The following is a 24,627-nucleotide window of genomic DNA, read 5'->3' as shown; positions in this document are numbered from 1 at the left end:
TTAAAAACTTCTGCAGCCATGCACAAGCCAGTCCATTAAAAATCAAATCAAATCATCATCAAAGTCAAATATGCTTAGGCATTTTTACAAATGACATAATGAAGAACTAGTGATTGATGCGCCATTCCTCAAGTCTTACACCTAGCTACGGACGTTCCTTACCTGAATGCCCTCCTGCCTGCCTGCGTATGTTCAGCACTTTGGGAGAAAGTCAAGACTAGTTTTTTACTACCATCAACCACCTGCCATCTGCCAAACCCAATCATCAACCATAACCCAAATTCCATCCCATCCCAACTTGCTCAAAACTTTCATCCCCAAACTTCTAACTTAGAACTCCAATGATCACAATCTTACTCCAATAATGCAAATGTGAATGCTTGCCTAGTTTGCAAAATTGGATTCTGATTATACCATTCTCCAATTACTCTTCAGTTTCTAAAGCAACTACTACTACTACTACTACTACTACTACTACTACTACAAATCAAAAGAGACCGACATGGATGGATTCAGAGAACTATCCACAAAAAGAAAATGGAGGCCGCTACAAGGCCCAAGGATCTTCGGATGCAGCCAAATCTCCCTTGAGCACCACCATAGTACGGCTCAATCATGATATCAAATGTGCAAGGATCAACTGATGGATCTGTTTTAGTGACCATGGCAAGGCCTGCAAACTTGCAGGCCTCGTCTAGCTGATTATTCCTTTGGTAGTAACTGTTAAATGCATACGAAATGTTCCCCCGAGCATCCAAACTTCCACAAGATGTCCCATAACCAAGCTTTGTGCAGTCAGCAAGTCCACAAGCGTAGCTCACACTCAATGCCACTTGCGGATCATCAAGTTTGGCCCCTGGCTTCATCACACACCACTTCTTCTCTAGGTATTGCACATTTTTTGCTGGAATTAAAGCTCCGGAATTTGTTGTACCAAGGTTAAGTGGATATTTGGCCCTTCCATCATAAGTAAATATCCCCCAATGTCGTTCAAAATTCCCAGGTTGGATGCTTTTTGCATCCTCATCAATTAAGCTAAACAAATAGGCATCAATGGGCCCAGGTCTCATTGGAGTTCCTTTCCCGCCTGATATATGGGACATGAACCCTTGGTTGAAGCGCTCAGCATAGGCAATGTTAGCATTTCGGTCCCCATCGGTAGGCCAACCAATTTCTCCAACTATTATAGGCAAGTTTCCAAACCCATTCCTCTGTAGGGCCCACACAAGAGTATCATGATTTGCATCAAACATGTTGTAATAATTAGTCCCACCATCATTTATAGGTGATGCATTCCCATCGAAGAAGGCATACTCAACTGGGAAGTTGGCGTCCGTATAGAGGCTTATGAAAGGATAGATGTTGACAGTAAAAGGGGCACCATTATCACTAAGGAACTTGACAATGGCAAGCATGAGATCACGGATGTCAGTTCGGAAGTCTCCACCAGATGGAACACCACTTGAGCTCGCATAGACATCAGCATTAAGGGGTACTGTGACCTTAACTTGATTGCTAAGACCAGCTTTTATCAGGGCAGATTGGACATTTTGGAGAGCAGGGAAGGTTGTTTTGAGAAAGCTCCCATTGTATGATGCCAAGAAAGGTTCATTCCCAACTGCAACATACCTGTAAAATCAGTAAAGAGTCGGTTTAGTGGAATGACGGTCAGACAATGATAGGGAATGAGAAGTACACGATAAAGCACACAAAAAGGTAACAACATTGACCAAAACTAAGTCATAAGCAAACCATAGTTGTCAGTATACATTATGTGGATGTTTGGGAAGTGGCTATTTTAGAGGTTTTTTGGCTATTTTAGTAGGCTATTTTAGTTTTTGTGTTTGGGAAGATAGGATAAATTTTTATTTGAGTTGGATGTATTGAAAAATGTGTTGAAATGATGTTTGAAGTTAAAATGACAAATTTGTCCCTAACTTCACATTTTTCAAAATTAATTCTAAGGGGTAAAATTGTAATTTAGCTACCTGTCACTGTGACAGCGGTAGGACCGTCACAGTGACAGCCACTGCCGGCCTATTTTTTTTTTTTATTTTTTTTTTAAACTTTTGGTTTAGGAGCTTTTAGGCTAAACTTGTTTTTGAGGCTATTTTAGCCCCAAATCTAGGTTCCCAAACACCCCCAGTACGATCTTAATTGATTTTTCTACAATGATTTAAAATAAGAAAATATGACAATACAAACAATCTAAAAGCTTAATCATAGATCAAATACACTAAAAAATGGCGAAGCTAATTCAATTCATTATTGTGAATTTTTATTCATGTCCCTAAACTAAAGCACCAATTACATTTAGTGTTTGCATTTTCCCATTACAAAAATAGTTATATGCCAAAATAAGGATCAAATATGACTAGATAGTAGATAGTCCATAGGTCAATCAAGCATCCAAATTCAAGCAAAAAGCCCTCTAACATTGTTATGCCTGTTTTGTTGTTGGCAATCCTGTTGGACAAAACACCATTCAATTATAATTGCATTTGTTCTTTTTCATATTTGTAAGGATGAGAGTGTTTTAGATTGAATTCAACCCAGTGTTCAAGCAGAGAAATGTGCGCTTGAGCACATAAAGTTGCCCGCTCAAGCGGTCAAGTCAGTCTTGCAGCTTCTCAAAGTCTCATAGACATATCTTGCAGAGTCATAATGTGTACTCGAGCACAGGAAATTGAGCTCGAGTGGTCTAATATGTGCATTTTTGGATCAGATCATTGTTGAGACTCTTAGAGATTCATCCCTAACTATGAAGCACAGACACAAGACATGGTGATTTCAAAAAAATTGGGACACAACCGCGGTAGGGGACACGGCAAAAAAAATTTTAATATACATATATTTGCTATGTAAATTAATATTATATTACCAAACAATCAGAATTAATAAAAAATAATATTAATTCAATATATATAAACCACTACATTTAAACAAATTAATAGTTCATTCACATTTGGGACACGTGTCCCGACCGTGTCCCCTGCAAAAAATAAAATAAAATTAAAGGGACATGCCATTTGGTGTGTCCCCAACATGTCCCCTGCAAAAAATTAATAAAATTAAAGGCATGCACCATTTGGCGTGTCCTGTATATGTCCCCATGTTCGACACCACTACGACCCCTATTTTGAAGTATTTGTGCTTCAAAGATCCCAAAAGTGCGAAAAACAAAAAGACGGTGCTTTAGGGTGATTATCTGTATACCTTGATGATTTGAGTGAGATCTATTGATCTATAGGCTATGTATTGAATATCAAGGGGTTTTGATTACAAATTCAACATTCGAGAAAAGATCTCTTCAGTGGATTATGGAGAACTTGAGCTTGGAAGCTTTAGTAGATTCCAAAGTGGCTCATCATTAGGGATTCAACATTGGCATCGTGGATTCGACATTGGAGAAGAAATTCCGTGGTAAAGATGGCGTTGGAAGAGGTACAAGGGGGTTGAGTCAATCATGCATGAATTCGCTAGGTGATTGTGTGAAAATTCCTTCTGTACTTTCCTATTCTTCTTAGTGGATTGCTTTGGTGCCATTGGCCTGTGGTTTTTTCCACAATTATATGTGTTCCAATTGTGGTTTTCCCTGTATAAAATGATTGACTATTGTTGTTGATTGAGAGTAGATATAATTCAATTCACTTACAAAGATCTATGATTGTTTTATTGGGAATTGTTATAATTAAATCATACTCACAAATCAATATCTCAGACGGAATTATTAGCTTTTTCAAACATGATTTTAGATTTTTCTTATTGATCATCATATGAAGAATATCGTTCCAGTATGAGTTGTTCCATGTCATCTTGCCCTTCATAATCATCTATAGTTGATAATATATCACATACCATCTAATGATATAAGGACAACATAGTGACACAAATAAAATTTAATGTTTATGTTTCATTTCTTACCTTCTTTTTCCCCTTTTGCTTCAAAAGCAACTTATGTACAAGGGAGGGGCATGTAATTTGCCCCTTTTTTTTTTTCCTTTTCATAATCTATGAAGAAATTATTCATATATTTGATATATAATAAAATTTAAAAAATATAAATTTTTAATGTGCCCTAAGCGTATTGTGTCTTGCATTTTTTTGAAAACCAACGTGTCGGCGTGTATGTGTTGTGTCCCGTGCTCGACACGTAGGAAGCATACAAACAGTGTAGGTGATATTAATATGCTTCCCACTTGTCAACTAAGTAGCACAAACATGAACACGTGACACAAAACAAGACACGCCAACACGTTGGTTTTCAAAAAAATGAAAGACACAATACGCTTAAGGCACATTAAAAATTCTATGTTTTTAAAATTTTATTATATATCAAATATATAAATAATTTCTTCACATATAATGAAGGGAAAAAAAAGGGCAAATTACATGCCCCTCCCTTGGTAAATACCCAAATTACATGCAGCCCCACTAGTATGAAAAAAAGACAATGGCCTCCCCTAATGGGCTTCAAAAGTTAACTCTATTAACCAAAAATGTAAAATGACAAAAGTAACCCTGAGAGATGGGTCAACCCATGAAAAACAGGTCGAGCCTCAATTATTTCTCTCTTCCCTTCAAAGATCGCACAGTGCCTCTCTATCTCTACCCTTATAACTGAACCACCACCAGCCACGGCACCGCCACACGCTACTCCTAAGATACGATCAACTTCCTCTTTGCTAACACCAACCTCTGAAATCGACGAACCAGGATCAACATCACTAGTGTCATTGCCAAGTGCACCCTTTATAGAAGTTGTAGACCGATTCTTCCCAATCACCCTCTACCTCGAAGGACCCTCAAGAACAGGCAAAACCGCCTGGGCCAGAAGTCTCGAACGACACAATTACTTCTCCGGCAGAATAAGCTTCAAGGACTACGACCAAGACGCCGTCTACAACGTGATAGACGACATCAAATACTCGACAGTCCCTACCAAATTAATGAAGAATTTAGTAGGCTGCCAGAGAGATTTCCATGTATTTGTTAAGTTCCAACCAGATCTCACTATTAGAGAAGGAATTCCTTGTATTTTATTAACAAATAGGGACATTAGTTGGTTAGATGCAATGTCCCCAAAAATGAGAGAATGGTTTGATGTTAATGTAACCACTGTCATGATTAATGAAAAATTTTATTAATTTTATTTATGAAACCACTCAAAATTTTATTTACTTACTACATTTCCCTTATCATCAACTATTACTCCCTCCGTCCCAAAATATTAGTCCCTTATTCCATTTTTCATTGTCCCAAAATATTAGTCCCTCTTTATAAATCAAGTACAAAAATAATGTAAATTTCCTATTTTGCCATTCTTTTAAATTAATAAACAATTTAAAAAGTACAATTATGACATTGATATTCCCAAAAAATGTACTATCAAATGGGTAATTTTGGAAAATCAACTTTTTTCAAATGCAATAAATGTACTACCAAAAAAAGTTGGATTCCCCAAAAGGGACCAATATTTTGGGACGGAGGGAGTACATCTTGAGTCACATCACTATTTTTTACACTGATGATTACATTTCGTAAAACATTAGAAAATTCTACTGCATCCATAACAACTGATCCTCTACGATCAACTTCCTCTTTGCTAACACCAACCTCTGAAATCGACGGACCAGGATCAACATCACTAGTGTCATCACCACCTCTGCGTACATCAATCTCTGACAAACTCAGACGACCTCTGCGTTCATGAATAACTGAACCACTTTCCCCAAAACCTCCTAACAACAAATCTCTTCGCCTCTCCTGTAAACCAACAGACTTGGTCCGTGTCAGAATCGGAATGGCCTTCGTTGGAGGACAATGCCAGACATCAACATTATCATTAGTATATTTTTTAGATAACACAACAATAGAGGGGGCCCTCATTTGCGAATCTTCTGGCATGTCACTCGTAGAATACTTCAGATACCCCTTCATTTTACAATACGTAACTCCCCTTTTAATATTGGAATTTTCAAGTCGATACTTCACCATCCATGGCACCTGTTTGTCGTTAATTGAACAATAAACATTCCCACAATAGACTAACTCGCATTGACAATCTACTGGGAAAATAAACCATGCCTGCAAACTGTCATTACCGTCTAACCTCCGATCATAAACATTTACTCTGACCAACCCACTAGCATTGGGTGCTCAAAGGGGGGAATATTTTATCAATATTTTATCAACCTTAATACTTTTTTGTTTGTATCTTAACCTCAATTGAGAAAATAAATTAGGCAACGCAAGTTCAATACAACTGAAATCACTTGCCGAAAGACCTTTAACAACCCCAGTTTTTATATCGTCGACCTCCATTAACCTGAACATTAAAAATAAAAATACATCAAATTACAATTCTAAACAGTTTTAAAGTACATTTGACTCCTTAAAGTAATTTTGCATTCCTTTCCACTAACAGTAACAGCCACTAAATATATGGCACCAACACCAGCCCTCCTCTCACCATGTCATTACTTCATCCCCTCCCTCTACCACTACTCCCACGACCTACATCATTGCCGCTTAGTAGATTGATCATCCGTTGCCAAGCGATCCCCGGCTCAGCAAATCACAACCTTCACGACCTTCATTGTCGCCACCACCATCAAATCACAACCCTCTGCTTTGCTTGGTTTGATTTTGTTGGAGGCGAGTGGTCCAGTGGTGTGTTTCTAGTTTGATTGGCTTGATTTTCTTCTCTCTCAATCACAGCCACAACAGTCGACCTCTATTTCTGTTCAATTTCTCTCATAGGTTTGCTTTTATTTTTGCTATTGTTTACTTTAGATAGTAAAAGAACATAGGGACTTTCTTATATATTGATTATATCAGGCTAGATATGTAATTATGTATGCTAAACTTTAACTAATTTAATAATGGTTATTTTTATGTTTTCAATCAATATTGTCCATATAATTTATATGTTAAATACACACGTGCATGAGATTTGTTGGTTGTTTGTGATGTTTATAGAAAGGAGGTGGTTGGGGCTTACGTGATGCCACTACTCACGATGTTCGTGGGCAATGGGGTTGGGGCTTGTGGCTGGAAGGGGGAAGAAGGGTAAGAGTGGTGGCGCCCAATGGAGATGGTTGGTTGTGGTAGTGGCATTGGGTGGGGGAAGGGTAGACAACCAGAGATAGGTTGTTGTCTTATTCTCCTTTCTCCTTTTCTCTTATTATAGTCACCCCATTCAATCAAGGAGTAGTGGGAGGAAGAAGTGGGAGTGGTAGTAGTGGGGAAGTGAAGAACACTGCGGATGGCTAAGGGTGGGATGGGGGAAAATGGGTAAAATGGGTATTTTTCATTTAAAATTTGGTAACATAAGCTAATTCCAACAACTATTAACGACACACATCCAAGTGTAATGCAATTGAGTTTTCAAGGGACGGCGTCATTTTTCCTTGCTAGTGGGGCTAATTGTAATTTGGACAATTACCAATGGCGTCTGTCTAATTTTCCCAAAAGAAAAGCAACATAACACTAATTAAAATTTAAAAGTCATGTATTCCATAACTTAAACATCAAGTTATCATTCACATAAACTAAATAAAGTAAAATAATTGTAGAACATTGAAATATACATATTTCATCTATTCATCTTACAAATGTTTCAAAACATATTTAGAGTAAATAAGTAGCATTCTGAAAAATACAAAACATATTTACTATGAAAAAATTCATCACATAAGTCGCGTTCAGAAGGTTCATGAAGTGTCACTTAAGTGTTTATAGAAGAAGTGTATGTAATTGGCTTGCCATAATAAGGGTGAGGTCATATGTGTATATCATGAAACTGATTACAAAATAGGAAATAAACAAGAGTGCAAAATTTAAGCCTAAATATCAGTGAACCACAAATCACGGGATCCTAAATATATTATATAATATATTCTTTATCCCAACACTCCCCCTCAAGCGGGTTCAAAGATATTGACCAAACCCTGCTTGACAATGGAAGATTAGAGCAGAGATGGTCCCACAAAATTGGTGAAGACATTAGCAATCTGATCAAAAGACAGAACAAACGATGGACAAATGATGCATGTCTGAACCTTTTCCCAAATGAAGTGGATGTCGACTTTGATACGGTTGGTTAGCTCATGAAGAAGCGAGTCGGAGGCAAGTAATATGGCAGATTTGTTGTCGCAGAATAATTTGGAGGAGATGCATGTCTCAAAGCCTAATTCAAAGAGACTGGACCTAAGCCAAAGTAACTCACATGTCCCCTAAGCCATAGCGCAGTACTCAACTTTTGCAGAAAACTTGGAGACAACAACTTGCTTCTTGCTTTTGCATGATAGAAGACGACTACCATAGAAGGCACAAAACTCAGAGGTAGAGAGCTGGTCAGTTGTTAACCCAACATAGCCATCATCAATAAATCAAGACAATCTCATTTGAGTCCCAACAAAAAAGAACAAACCTAAACTGGGGCGGACTCAAGATATCTCAAAATATGAAGAACATTAGATGAACTATATCAGTGTTTTAAAAAGTTCTAGGCGCATTGAGGCGCCAAGGTCACCTGGAGCCTAAACGCCGAAGCGCGAGGCGAAGTAAGGCGCAAGTTATAAAAGTTGAGCAAAATATTAATATAGCACAATTTTTAACATAAGCAAATATTTAATATGTATATTAATAATTTTTTTAAAGAGGAGAAGAGAAGAAGAAAAAAAACAATTAATTTTTTTAATATATATATTATTTTATTTATTTATTTATTATATTTTTTTTTAAAATGTGTTTCAATTAATTTTTTTATTTTATTTTACATACATGTGTTTATTTTTTTTATTACTATGTATAAGTATATATTATATTTTATATATTATCTATAAGTATATTATATATTATATTATATATTATATAATAGATATTATAGGTATTATATAATATTATATATATATAAATCAATTATATTTTACATATTATCTATTGGCATGTTTGATTGGAAGGATTAAAGCATAGGATTGGGATTATTAATCCGTGGGCCCAATCATCCTATGTTTGTTTTGACATTTTAGTTTAGGATTATTAATCCAATGGATAATTAATCCAACAAATTTGTAGGATTATTAGTAATGGGGTAGGGGTGGGATAACTAATACCACACTAATTTAATAGGATTATTAATACCTCACTATTAGTGTTGTGAATCAAACATGGCCTATAAGTATATTATATATTATATATTATATATTATATATTATATAATAGGTATTATATAATATATTATATATATAAATGAATCAAGAAGATAAAGAGAGGCAGAATTTATGAGAGAGAGAGAGATTGCGATCACGAGAGAGAAGGCGAAAGAGAGCGATCGTGAATGAGGCAAAAGCGAGAGAGAAGACGACGAAAGAAGAGAGGAGAATAGAAGACGAAGCAGAAGAGAAGAAATAGAGAGAGAAGAGTCTAGGAGAGACGAACCTGAAGAAGACGACTCCAGTCGATGTCGAAGCTCCGATCAGTCGATGGCTAGTACACAAAACACAAAACAGATCAGTCAATGGCGAAGCGCACAAAGCGTGCACCTTGAGCCTAATCGAAAGGCGTGCGCCTCAACGCCTTACCTGCGCTTCTCACAACTCGCCTCACCTCGCCTATTTTGAGCGCAACCCTTGCACCTCGCCTCGCTTAGCGCCTAGGCGCACTTTTTAAAACACTGAGCGGTACGAGGCACATGCATGAATTGACTGACCACACTAACTACAAATATCACATTCAATATCCTATTAGTCAAGTACATCAACCATCCTACCAACCGCTGGTATCAAAAGGGATCAGAAAGTGGTTTGCCAGACTAAGCTGAAAGCTACAGATTTGGATCCATGGGGTAAAACAGGTTTGCACCCCAACATGCCTGTGTCCTAAAGAAGATCCAAAAGTGTACTTACGTTGAGAAAGAAATATTCCCTAGTGAGAACGAGCTTCTTCAATACCCAAAAAATATTTGAGGACCCAAATCCTTGATGTTTGGGTGAGAAATATTCCCTAGTGAGAAATATTCTCTATTAAGCTCCTGTTTCACCTGAGCAATTCCTAAGGCATCATCCCGGTGAGGATGATATCATCTACATAGACCAACAAAATGATACGACTACCATTGGGCTAACACAAATGAAGCATGTGTGATCAAAGTGGCACTGAACAAAACCTACGGATAAAACAATAGAATTGAACCTGCTAAACCAAGCCCATAGAGACTACTTCAATCCATATAGTGACTTACGTAAATGGCATACCCTGCCAGCATACTCTCCCTCAGCCCGACAACAAGGTGGAGGATTCATGTATATAGTCTCCAGTCCCCGTGAAGAAAAGCATTTTTGATATTAAGCTGATGAAGTGGCCAAGAATGAGAGGTAGCCAAAGATACAAGCAAATAAACACAAGTCAATTTGGCACCAAGTGCAAAGCTAGCCCCAAAGTCCTTGCTAAGAACCTATAAAACCCTTAGCATCAAGACAAGCCTTGTACTTATCCACGGTACCATTAGCCAAATACTTCACACTAAAGACCCACTTGCACCCCATAGTCTTCTCACCAAAAGGTAAAGGAACGAGTTCCCAGGTGTAATTATGTTCCAAAGCAACCATTTCAATTTGGTTGCCACAACCCAATGAGGATTCTGGAGAGCCTCAGAGACTGAGCGAGAAATACAGATCAACTCAAGCTTCCCAAGAAAAGAATGATAAGAATCTGAAAGACCAATATAAAACAAATATTGGAAAACCAAATGATTAGTACTGCTAGGTCAACCATAACGATCAAGGGGTAAATGATTGCGAGTCGAATACCGAGGAGGAGAAAGAGGACCTAGAGAGGAAGTGACTAAGGAAGAAGCATTACCTAAATCCCGAGACGAAGAGGCTAGACAAAGTGGAGCACACAGACGACCGGAATAAGTCTAGAGAGGAGGAGCAAGTAGCGGAGAAGACCAGGTAGGCGACACAGCTAAAGGAAGACTTGGAGTGGCAAAGTCAAAAATAGGAATAGGACAAGCAAAAGAAGGCATGTAGCCAACCAGATCAGAGGAAAGAGATGCCTGCATAAGAATTAGTACCAAACAAAGGAAGATCATAAGAAGTTACATCCAAAGAATGGTAAAAACGTAGACAAATCGGGTCATAACACCAATAACCCTTGGAAAGGGCAAAGTATCCCACAAATATGCACTGAAGAGCTTTATCATCTAATAACTTGGTATGAGAAGGGCTGCGATTTTGGACGAAACAAGTGTAACCAAACACACGACGCAAGATAGGAAACAAAGTTCATAGGGTTTTAGAACCTGTAAAGGAGCCAAACCCTCTACTCAAAGTCCGATTAATGAGATACACAGCAATGAGAACGGCAATGTGGCAATAGGATTTAGGAACATGCATGCCACAAAGAAGACACCAAACCTGTAATATGACGATTCTTTCTTTCAGCAACCCCCTTTTGGTCAGGGGTATAGGCACAAGTAAGTTGTTGCTAAATACCGAGCTGATTAAGGTGGGAGCAGAAATCATTAGAGATGTATTTCCCATCATTATCAGGGCGAATAGTCCTAACAACTTTGTGAAACTGGATTTTAATCATTTGAAGAAATTGTGTGAATAAGGGGAAAAACATCATATTTCTTTTTAAGTAAATAAACTTATGTACACCAGGAATAATCATCCATAAATGTCACATAGTAACGATTTCCAAAAAAAGAAGTAACAGGTGAGAGGCCCTATACATCCGAATAAATTAAATCAAACATACTAGGAGCACAAGACATACAAGGGATATGACTAGTACAAGTGTGTTTGGAGAGTTCACAAACCACACAATGAAATTTATGTTGCTTGCAAGTTTTATTTAATGAAGGAAATAATAAACATAAGTATTGAAAATTGACATGTCATAGGCGAGCATGCCACAACTCTTGAGTTTGAAACAAAAAAACATAAGATGACTCAGGCAAAACAGATGCTTGCAAACTTGAAGTGAAGGATGAAGAAAGTTGTGGCTCTCCAAAATAGTAAAGTCCATCATCCTCATAACTCCTAGCAAAAATCATCTTCAAACACAAGTCCAGCAAGAAGCGATGAGTAAGTAAGAAATAACTGCACAATTGAGAGCCTTGGCAAGACGACTAACAGATAATAAATTATAAGCAAACTTGGGAATATGAAGGTCAAAAGTTAGTGATAGTAGGAGATAAAAACACATCACCCTTATGACTAACATGAGAAGTAGACCCATCAGCCATACACAGATTGGGTAACACTATGAATCGGAGAAGAAAATATCGATAACTCACCAGTCATATGATCATTAGCTCCATAATCTAGAACCCAAGTCAAAATAGATCGAACATGAAAGGCAATAAGAGTACCTGTGGCCAAAATGGCAATGGAGGTAGACGGAGCAAATGAGAATGAGCCAATGGAGCTGATGCAAGTCTAAGGAGCCAGATGTGACAGTAAAGCCAGCAGTGTCAGCAATAGTGGCAATACGAGAGGGCCATGTCCTAGTAAAGCGTTGCTTCAACTTTAGGTGAAGCTTGAAGCAACAGGCTTTAACAAGCCCACTCTCTCCACAGTGATGACAATTAACCTTTCTAACCGGAGGACGGGTGGCAGAGTGAGCAGGAAGAGCCATCTGATCAGTGGAGGAATTAGACACAGAAGATGGAGATGGCTAAACAAATCGGCGATGGCACTTCTCATTGTCAATGATAGCAAAGGCCTCATACAACAACAACATAAGAGACGTATTTAAAATCTGAATCCGAAGAGACTCAAATTCAGATTTTAAACCCATCAAAAACTGGTATGTACGAAGACGGCCCATCTGTTTAGCCACAATAGAAGCGGCCTCCTCTAGAAAATCACTCAAAGGCTCATATTGAGCTAATTTTTTCCATCAAGACTGAAGATAATCAAAGAACTCAAAAACAGAGAAACCCAAAGCCTCCTATGATGCATAAGAGATTTCCAGATAAAGTTCAAAAATTCGAGAGTCATGCCCCTATTAGGCGATTGTTTCTCAGATTCAAGAAGCCAACCAGATTTGCCTCTACCACTAAGGTACATGCGAAGAGAGCGACTCCAAGTAGAAAAATTCTTCCCATTATGCACCACACTGGTAATGCGATGTGCAAAAGCATGCACAGTGAGAGAAACATTAATGGTAGGGACCACTAGATAATATGCCCACCAATAGTCTTAGATTTCTCAGAAGTCTCAGTCAAAGAAGAGTACTCACACAACAAAGGCCAAAGAAATGGCTAACCACAAGGCAAAAACTAAAGCTTGAGAAACTACGTTGCCCAATAAAACTACTACCAAACACATCGGTAACCCTTGACAAAGAAAAGAACAAAACACATGCTTACCACATCAACACAAGGTCTATAACAAAGAGAAACAAAGTCAACACACCCAAAAGAGTTGCAAAAAGGTCAACAACACACTTTAGGGCGGTTGACGAACAAGACCCAGGCCTTGGATGGATGGCCTGGTAGGTGGCTAGACTAAGACTTGAAGCAACCAATAGAGCCTATATAGGCTATCGGTCAAGACCAAGGTCTGGAATGGCCTATGCAGTGGCTGGGTGACAGCCTAAAAGTGCCGACAACCTGCTAGAGACTGCTGGATGAAAAAGGGGCTGCCAACAGTGCTGTTGAGATGGATGGGTGGTGCCGACAAAAGAAAAGAAGAGCGGAAGGAAGGGTGGGTTGGGGTTTTGGCTTTGATACCAAGAAGTGTGTGTAATTGGCTTACCACAATAAGGGTGAGCCCATGTGTATATACAATGAAACTGATTACAAAATAGGAAACAAGGAAGAGTGCAAAAATTAAGCCTAAATATCCGTAATCCACAAATCACGAGATCCTAAATATATTCTATATTCCAATATCCATAAAGTGTGATATTTTGAATTTAAAATTTTAATTAAGACACGTTGAAAAAGTGTCGAACATGCTTTTTAGGAGTATCTGTAGAGTGTCGTGTCTGATACAGGTGTCTGACACGACATGCCTCCTCGATATAAGTGTCCATGCTTCTTCACTCTTCTATATACCTATATATATATATATAGATATCAATTATGCTTCTTGAATCACAATCTTTTCACATTCAAACTCCAAAATCAAATTCATTTCACTTCAAGGAGCTGTCAAATAGATGTACATCCCTTAGTTGCACGAAGCAGGGGCGGGGGCGGGGGCGAGGGCGGGGGCAGGAGCGAAAGCGAGGGAACGTAGCCACTTAGAGAAGTCGTAGATTAAGAGCGCTCATGTATTATTTTTATTAATTATATTTTATTTATTATAATAAATAAGGAATAATAAATTATGTTAAAATAAATAAAATAAATAAAAATTAGATATTTCATTTTATAAATTTTTGCAGATTTTTTTTTATTATATATGATTTAAATAGATTTCTTTTAAACAAGTAGATGATTCATTTTATTTATTATATGTTAAAAAGTTAAGAAATAATAAATTATGTTAAAAAATAAAAAATAAATAATAAATAAAAATTATATTATATATGATAAGATAAATAATTTTTTATTTTAGACATTAAAATTGTAATGTTTATGATAAATTATATTATATATGATAAATATTATAATTTATAAATTATATTATATATATATATATGATAAATTATATTATATAAATCAAAGTCAAATATGAAAACGGAGAGGGAGAGAGTGTAACGACCCAGAACCGTATACGATGATTACCAGTAATTAATTATGTGTTAGTATGATTTAATTGAAGATTATCTGTTGAACTTAGAAAATACCTGTTGAGATTACGACTTCGGGACTGAAATTGATGACCGTAATGGGTTCAGAAAACGAAATTGAACACGCCTATGTGATACCGGGAATTTTTAGAACCATTTGAGGAAATAAATTAAGGACTGAATTTCGTCTGATTCGTAAGTCGTGTTTGGCTTAAGTGTTTTGAGCATAATGGTTTATTTTGTTATATAATAGATAAGGATGGATGTTTTGACTCATTTGACTCAAACTAAAGAAAAAGAGAATATCTGGGGAGAGAAAGAGAGAGAACTCGGGAAAGAGAGAAAGGAAAGGGAAAGAAGAAGAGAAAAGGGGGTTAAACTCAAATCTTCTCCAAACTAAGCGGTTAAGGTAAGATTCCCATGAAATTGATTGTTGATTCGTGGTATTTAGCATGTTGAACACAAGATCATGGCTTTAAAATGGTATGATTTATGGTTAATTGGCATTGTTGAAGGAAACCTCCATGGATGTTTCGAAATGAAGCTTTTATGCTCAAGTTTACGATTCTCTATTTTACTCCAAGATTTGATCTTCTATTGTTCCCATATGGGTTTTGGTTTGAAGTTTTGATGTTGATTTAAGATGGGTTTTAAGTATTTTGGGCCTTAGATTTCATAAATGTGGAAAGTGATTTTGTAAAGAGGAGAATGAAGCTTGGAAGAAGAACTAGAAATTCGGATTTTTGCTCTGTACGCTCGAGCGGAGGAAAGCCCGCTCGAGCGGTGAAAACAGCCTCCCAGCAGTTTTGGGACTTTTTACAGTACGCTCGAGCGGCCAAAGTGGCGCTCGAGAAGGAAGGCCTTTTTCAAGAAAATTTTGGGGAAGTTGCAGACTTGATTTTAACATGTTAATTGCATCATTTATCATCTTATGAACATGAAATGAGTATGAATCAAAGTAAAGAAAGATTAGAATGAACATGAAATGAAGTAAAGGAAAGAATGAAGTGCATGAATTACAGGATTTAATGATAATGTGTATTGAGAAATGTGTGATATGTTGATATTTGCAGGTCAAGATTTGAAGACCGTGCATTCGGTTTCGGAAACCCTCTGTGAGTAACATTTCTGTAAAGATATGTTATTATGAACTATGTTTTAAATGTATTACGTTATGCTATGCTTTGAAATGAGAATGTTTTCCGTGAATGAATGTCCTGATTTGCGAATCTAGTATGGCATCCATAGATAGTTGGGTCATGGGGGCGGGAACATGCAGGCCCATGCGTCATGAGTCATGGGGAACGGCATGGAAGGACAAACCCATGACTAGTTACGAGATCTCGTAAACTGTTGACTGATAGACTGTTATGAAAGGTTCTGTGGAGTATGCCATTACGTATGTTCTTATGATGACTGATGACTGATATATGTTTATGATTGATTTATTGTGGATTTATGAAAATGTCGGACTTCATTCACTAACCTCTTTACTGTTATGTTACTTGCTGAGCTCTAGCTCATTGTTTGTAATTATGTATTATAGGTGAGCATTCTGGAAGTCAAGCCTAGGCGGGTTCTCGAGCCGAGCCACTGTTTTGAAGCCTAACAAGTGTTTTGTGTGCTCCGAGCCGGGGCTAGGCCTGGAAGGCCGTTTTGTGAGCTTTGTCTTGTTGTATCCGTGGCTTTTGCCTATGTGTTATATATGAATTTTGATTATATGTGATGTAATGTAGTGGGTAAATTAACGTTTTTGGCATGTAATGTATGTTCATATAAATGCACAGCTCTTTGGACTATTAGTGGTTATTGTTTTCGCTTTCGCGAGCCCCTTTTATTTATGTTTTGTATAGCAAGGCCTGTGGTAATCTAGGATTACTGGCCGGTCTCGTTACCAAACTTCTAGGGGCGAGTTTGGGGCGTGACAGAGAGAGAGAGAGAACAGAATAGATCGAGAGAGAGAGGCGAGAGAAGCAAACAGAGACGAAGAGAGAGAAGCAAACAGAGATGAGGAGGAGATCGAGAGTGGGAGAAGAGAGAGAACTTAGGGCTTCGAAGAGAGGGACGAAGACTAGGGCTTCAAAGGGAAAGTCAAAGGGCGCGAGATCAAAATCGTCGAATAGAGGATCGAAGCCAGCAACCAGGTTCTCTCCTTCCCCTCTCAAGAGTGCTTCCTTCTCGCATCATATTCGCGTTTCCCTCTCCTCAAATTCACAATTCTGCTGCGATTCTTCCTCAGAAGTGCAGAATCGCGCTTCTTCCTCAGAGTCTTCACCATCTAATACGATTCCTGCTACTAAGGTACATCCACTTCTACAGGACCATCTTACCTAGTGCCACATATGATTATGAGATGTTGAAGGATGAGTTACATCTTTTTCTAATTAGACATATGCCTTTTTCTTTTCATTTTTCTTGGTTGCGCACATTGCGTTTATTAAAGCTCATTCCATTTACTATCAAAATTAACTAAATTTTGGCTTCTATCTATTTCCAATACTTTGAATTAGTATTGGATACTTTATGGAGCTACAAATTGCATAGATGGGCCCCTACAGTGGTTGCGTCCTCGATGAAAGCTAAGCAAAGTTAGCTTTACAAGATTATCTACAAGATGGGGAGCTCCCTTTTAATGGGCATAATCAACCAACCACATGAGGAACTTTTAATCTATTATAATATTTCATGTATGGCAATTCCAATAAACAAAACTTGGGATTAGTCGTATGCAGTTGGGATTGATTGTAAGGGATTGATATGTTAGCTTTGTGTCCGAGTGTTTGTTGTGTGAAGAACTACATCTGCATTGCAAGCATCGCATTGTTACTCACACAGGCCTATTTGGATAAGCATGTCACAATAGAGGTTGGAAATTATTACTAAAATGCACATATTTTACCCGAACTCTCCGCCTAACGTGTGCTCAAAGCCCACTCAAGTGCACCTACAATCTCAGTCCAATTAGGTTTAGAACTTCTATGTAACATATAAACAATAACGAGTCTTCTCTTCTATGTACAGCTGCATACTTGAGAGAGAAAACTTTGTGAGTTTAGAAGTTTTCGAAGTTTCATGAAACCCACAATTTTTAATTATTGGAACCAAGCATTTTGATCTAATCATTGAGATAGTTTCATGGTTGAGAGTTTTAAATTAAGAACCCACAGTCACACATATGTATCTTTGGTTGTAGTAATAACAAAGCAATGAGGTGTGGAGAACAATAAGTCTAAAGGTTATAGAGCTATGAGACATGGAGAACAAATGAAAACTTCAGGGAAGCCTGCTAGAGCAAAAGGTCAAACGGGTTGGGTTGTCAGTTCTTCTGTCTTGAGTGTTGTAAACTCTTGTTTGGGTGTGCTTTTCTATCATTTTGATATAGTTCCATGATATTTGGAAATTGAAGTCAAAGCACCGTTTGACTTTGGTTCGCCAAATAAACCAACATTGTTCAGTCTTTGGTAGCTAAGCGTTTAAAGTTGTTTGGACAACTAAGGCCAAACGAGAAAATGAATGGTCATCAAATCAAAATTGTTATCCTTTGGTTGGCTGAACAAAATTCGAAAAAAAAAAAAACAAAAAAACAGAAAAAGTCGCAAAAGGGTCATCTTGTAGTTTCACACCACCACCACCCCCAACCACATCCCTTCCCCACCCCACCGCCATCCTCCTCCTTTATAGTGGTGAGAAAGAGAGACGAAGAGGGAGGGTGGGTGTAGAGAGAAAGTGTGGGGTGAGGGACAAAGATATGTTTAAAATTATAAGGAGTGTAAAGAGATGAAAATTTTTAATTTTCATTAAAGTCTACTCAGAAGATGAGTGTAAAGTGTTAGAACCATGGTGTAAATAGAAGCTCCCATCTCAAAACTGCCAAACAACTATCCGTCGATAGAGACCTGAAAAGGCCTATAAACAGACCAACTGTTGTTAAAAAGAGGTTCCACTCAACACCATGTCAACCCCACATATTTGGGTTATAGATAAGAGTATGAGTAGCGTTAGAAGTAAAAAAAAAAAAAATCCCTTATAAACAGGCTGTGAGAACATTCTTTTATTTGAGGATTAATGAATTGTTAATCTTCGTTACTGTGTTTTTGCCATACCTTCCAATCCAGAGAAATCTTGAAACAAGACATTGAACCACACACAATTGCATCGTGCATTTTCTGTTTCTGTCAACAGACCACTTGAAGTTGTTTTCCTGACAATTTTTGGCACACCTAGTGCAACACATAAACTTTGCAAAAGGGATAAATTAAGCAAGATCTCTAGTAGTGGGGAGATTTGAGTAAAAAAATAAAAATAAAATTCAAAGGAAGCCTCAGATTTTGGGGAAGGCTAAGAGGCACAAGGTATAGTTGAAATACTCATCATCTTCAAGATTGGCCTTTTGACTAGGCCTATGTTTACATGACACTGACAGTCAATTCAAATGACAATACAGGTGACAGCGTGCAATGAAATTCAGGGGATGCATTGTCCAGATAGTAACGGCAAGCCAAAAATATAGGGTTTTACCATGTGATGTAAAGCAGACAATTAAAACTAAGTCACCATTTGAGCAAGTGAGAGTGCAAGAGTGTCCTTTGTGAAAATGTATCAAGAGTGGGAGTGCCACTAGAGTGTATATATACATATATTTTTACTTTATTTTATTTTATCCTAAATAATCTTTAACTGTTTTATTCACTAGTACCTTGTTAGAAAACTACACTTGATACTAATGGAATAAATGACAATTACTTTGTAATTGTTGTACAACTAGTGTGGTGGCCTAGAGGTAGATAAGCATTGGTTATGATGCTAATGTCATCAGTTCAAAACTTCTTGAAGGGTGGGAATGCATTTTTGTTCCCAATATTGTAGACCCCACATTCCAGTGTGGCTTAGAAAGGTGTACATGTGGTGTTCAATGATGACCACCTAAAAATTTGTGAATTTGACCAGCATGTCACAAGTCACCCTATCCACGAGTGAACTAGCAATCCGCCCATCATGTTGGACAGATTAGGTGACTCAGGTTGAAACCAAAGGTAATGCTGCCCAAAGCAAGATAAGGCAAATAACTGCCAAAAAGTAACTGTTCTGAATCTTATAACTGCCGAGCAATCATCCATCAAGAAGGACCTCAAAAGGCCTTGTCATTAGAAAGAGGTTCCACTCAATGCCACATGAATTCCACATACTTGTTTATAGATAGGAGTAGAACTAATCTTAGAAGTTCATATTTTTCTTTTGTATTCTTGTTATCTATATAGGAGTAGGACTAATCTTAGAAGTTCATATTTTTCTCTTGTAAAAGGGTTGTAAGAACAATCTTATGTTTGTAATCATTATTAGGATTAACAAATTGTTAATCTTCATTATTTTGTGCTTTACCATACTTTCGAATGCAGAGAAGTCCTAAAACAAGGCATTGAACTACATACAATTGTCTTGTGCATTTTCTAATTCCATTGGCAAACCACTTGAAATTGTTTTACTAACACCCGGCTCCCCACCAGGCTAACTCAACTCTCCACTAGCACAAAGTTTCAAGTGCTCATGTATGTGTGTGTACGTCAACATAGGAAGTGATATCATCTATCCCATCAATCAGAAAACTTAAAATCCTTCAGCAATCAGCCTAGTTTAGAAAAAAAAAAAATCAATTTAAGATGCCTAACACACACACAGTGAGGACAACAGTCTAGGAATATCATTATTACAAACTATTCCGCTTTCCATTTTTTAATGAAGTCATAGTTGTCAACAGCAAAGCAGTTAATTGTCAACATCACAATCCCAAACTGGCTCAAAGTAGCCAACAAATCAAAAAGAGAAAAATTAAATTGACAAAAATTAAAGGTCTAGATCTAGAATATAAGAGGTAGGAGGAAGCAGACCTGATGTTGACGTTATTGGTAGTGATATGAGTAGAAATATTTTTGGAAACCCATTTTTCAGCAGCCTTGACACTGCCAGCAAGAGATGTAAGCTTGTCGTTGGGGATACCAACCATAACCTCAATACCGGACTTGCCTAAAGCTCTCAACGCATCATAATCGGCATCGAAAAGCTTAATCTTCTGAAACCCATTATCCCTAAGCAGCCTCACCACTGTATCCGGAGGCAGTGGGTGGGTTGCTTGTGTGCCCCAGTTAGCACCAATGCCACTCACTGAATGCACCAAGGAATAGAAAGACAATACTAGTACAAGTAGTACCACAGCCATTGAAAACCAGCCCATAGTGTGTTGTATGAATCTGCTAGCAAAACTATCCTCTACTAAAACACAATTGGGGACCCAAGTTTCAACTTTGATTAAAGAAGAACAATACACGGCTTTTATTAGATCCAAATGGGTCTAAAAACCACTATCTAGTTTACGTTGTGCAGCAATGTTTGCAGATGGATAAATTGGGACTAAATTAGGAACCAAGAGACAGAACCGCACAGAGAGAAGAGTTTCAATCTAGTAGTGAAGGCGATGGGGGAAAAAACAGTGCAACTAAAACTAAAAGAGCTGATCTGAAAACAAAAGGAAATCCAAAAAAAAGGTTTTCTTTTTTCTTTTTCTTTTTTCTTTTTCTTTTTTTTTTTTTTGGGCGGGGGGGGACCCAAGACAGCAAAATCAAATTTTGAAAATAACTTACAAAACCCAAGAAATGCAACTAATGAAAGTGAATTTAAAAATTAAAATAAAATAAAATAAGAAGAGGAATGACAGAACACCCACGACCCTACCCTCGATCCTGTTTTGCAGCTTAAAAGTTAAAACAGATTGATAAATCTTCAAGAAAAGATATTATAGAGTTGGGATTTATTGAAGATTAATTTGTAGTAGAGCGCTTACAGATGGGTTTTTGGATGTAGAGAACTCGACAGTGTTACAGATAAGAGCTAGCTTGGTATCCAGACAAGAACAACGAAAAAGTACCAACTCAACTCAACTCCACCTTAAATCAACACATATTTAACTAAAAATTTCAGAGAAAACATGAAAAAATAGTAGATTGAGATTTTAAGAGTAGTTAATACAGCAAAAATTAGAGAAAATGAAGGACGCAGAACAAGTTAAAGATCTCTGGCGAACCCAAGAATGCAAACCCCATCCATGTACATCACAAGAAGCTCACAACACTTCAAAAAGAGAGAGAACTTCAAAAAGAGAGAGATGAGAGAGAATAATGAGAAAAGCTGATGCCAGAAATATAATAGTATTTAGTGGTGGAGTAATTGACAAAGCACAAAAAAAGAGACAACATGGTCTGTGTCCTAAAGTACAAACTTTTTTCTTTTTTTTTTTCTTTTTTTTACAAAATGACGTGGCATCCATGAAAAAATTAAGGTCAAATTTGACATGAAAAAAGATAAAAAGTCAAAAAGTCACTATCCTATTTAAGTCACATCATCTTATTTAAGTCACATCACTTCTCTAATATATCACTTCAAACCCAACTCAAACCCAACCCATATTTCATAAAAAGTCAAAAAGTGCACTTATTTAGTCTTCCCAAACTAGGCCTAAAATTTTATTTACACAAGGGGTGGTTTGGGATGATCTCAATAAACATATTTTTTTGACTTTTTTTGAAATATAAATTGAGTTTAAAATGATGTGATAGAGAAGTGATGTGACTTAAATAAGATGATATGACTTAAATAAGATAGCCACTTTTTAACTTTTTTAAAGTACCTCAAACAATGCCTAATTCTCTCACTAAGGAGTAGTTTGGGATGACCTAAATAAGTATATTTTTTATTTTTTTAAAAAAAATATGTAAAAAAATAGAGAAGTGATGTGATAAAAAAAAATAAAAAGATAAAAAAATAAATTATTTTCAACTTTTCAAACTGAACCTAATTATTTAGGAGTTATTAGTTAGTTAGTAAGTACTAATTCCCTTATTAGAGCATCGATATTGATAATGTGAAAGCTAAAAAAAATGTATTAAAGTATGCTATATGGCAAAAAATAGTAAAATTAGAATTTAAAAATGTGTTAAGGTGTGTTAGGGCATATTTGTCAAAGGAAAATGTTTGAAGGCCACAATTTTTGTGGCCACAATGGCTCAAAACTGTCAAAACGACGTCATTTTGGCAGTTTTGAGCCATTGTGGCCACAAAGATTGTGGCTCTCTAGCATTGTTGTTTATCAAATTACCTAAAGTTTATCTTAAAATATTATTAAAAATTTTATTCCCTATTTTAGGAGTTACATTTTCACAAGTTAATTTTGGACATATTCCTTCTTTACCTCCAGGACTCTCACGGGACATCAGAGGGGATGTCCGAGGGGACGTCTAAGAGGACATTCTTCGCGCATTCAACGAAATAAAATAAGAATTTATCATATATGAGGGAGCTACAATGACACCCTATGGAGTCACTGTAGCAATACTTATATTTGGAGGGTTAGATAGGGGAATTGCTAGGGATGTGTTTTGACAGAAAAACTCCTTATTTTGAGTAAGGAGGTAATATAAAGGAAGATATGAAGATGCTCTTAAGAGTTTGTTAATTTTAGAGAGTGAGTGGTAATGCAATGGATGTGTTAAAATGAGTGCTAAGAATATATATATATATATATAATAAATAAAATAAATAAATAATTTATTATGTTGCCTACTACTTTTCTTGTCAGTTGAGAATATATAAATAATTTATTATGTTGCCTACTACTCTTCTTGTCAATTGAGAATATATATTGATAATGCAGTTCATCCTAGGTGGATGGGCCGGACTGGTCCAAGCTCCCCAAGTTCCGATTCAGGCGGATGATTCCACCAGATGACCTGCAAGCAAGTCCAAAGAGAAACGGGGTAGTCCCCCAGTGAACCCTCCAGCGTGCGAATCAGTTGAGGAGGAAGGAAATATATATATATATAGAGAGAGAGAGAGATAGAAAAACTTAACCTTCCTCTTGTCTTCCATTCTTGCTTATATCCTTTGGTAATCATTTCACTGTCCCCTGTGACGTGCCTCGTTCCGCCGAAAGCCTGTGCCGTAGCTTACCTTGTTCAGGGTGAGGGGGCTTTGTTCCGACGGGGAGGTGTTGTCGTAATAAATGCTGTAATGGGCTGCATTAATGGTGATGTGTTGTGGCAATAACTCTGCAGATCTTTGTCTGCTGACGTGGCCTGTGTTTCACCTGCCATGTGCCCAAATGCTATTGGCCCTCCATGTCCAAATGGCCTCCAGCTGTCCTGGGCTTTGCCAACCGGGTTATGCTATGGGTCCCAAGCGATGGGTTTGGGGTTGTTTGCTGTGGGCCGTAAGCCTTGTGGGCCTATCCATGTCAGTAGTCCCCCATTTCCGAGTGCAGCTTTAGCCCAACGAAGGGAATAGTAATAAGGAAGAGAAGTGCGAACCGAGTGGAGAGGCCGACCGTTAGGCATGCCGACCGCAAGGGTGGCCGAGCGGGAGAAGCTGACCGTGAGGGTGGCCGAGCGGGAGGGGTCGACCGTGAGGCGTGCCGACCCCAAGGGTGGCCAAGCGGGAGGGGTCGACCGTGAGGCGTGCCGACCGCAAGGGTGGCCGAGCGGGAGGGGTCGACCGTTAGGCGTGCCGACCGCAAGGGTGGCCGAGCGGGAGGGGTCGACCGTGAGGCGTGCCGACCGCAAGGGTGGCCGAGCGGGAGGGGTCTACCGTGAGGCGTGCCGACCGCAAGGGTGGCCGAGCGGGAGGGGTCGACCGTTAGGCGTGCCGACTGCAAGGGTGGCCGAGCGGGAGAAGCTGACCGTAAGGGTGGCCGAGCGGGAGGGGTCGACCGTTAGGCGTGCCGACCAGGACGGCGCGGGGCTCAAAAAGAGGGGGGGTGGGGTGCCATGTGATGATGTGAAATGGAAAGGACAGGGTAAGGGAGAGGGGACAGTGCATCGTGGCCAT

At 38.0% G+C, this 24,627-nt stretch overlaps 1 protein-coding gene across 1 annotated transcript; it reads right to left on the bottom strand.

The window, feature by feature from the left end:
- Window positions 1-21,987, bottom strand: LOC114322841 (O-Glycosyl hydrolases family 17 protein). Its single transcript, XM_028270266.2, has 2 exons — window positions 20,643-21,987; window positions 1-1,629 (listed from the first exon to the last, which is right to left on the bottom strand). The coding sequence occupies exons 1-2, from the start codon at window positions 20,984-20,986 to the stop codon at window positions 513-515; spliced, it is 1,461 nt and encodes a 486-aa protein (XP_028126067.2). The 5' UTR covers window positions 20,987-21,987; the 3' UTR covers window positions 1-512.
- Window positions 21,988-24,627: the final 2,640 nt, after the last annotated feature.

This window comes from Camellia sinensis, chromosome 3 (assembly GCF_055761805.1).
Source record: "Camellia sinensis isolate YWXY chromosome 3, ASM5576180v1, whole genome shotgun sequence".
NCBI classification, from domain to species: Eukaryota; Viridiplantae; Streptophyta; class Magnoliopsida; order Ericales; family Theaceae; genus Camellia; species Camellia sinensis.
This window is presented reverse-complemented; position numbering and strand designations above follow the sequence as displayed.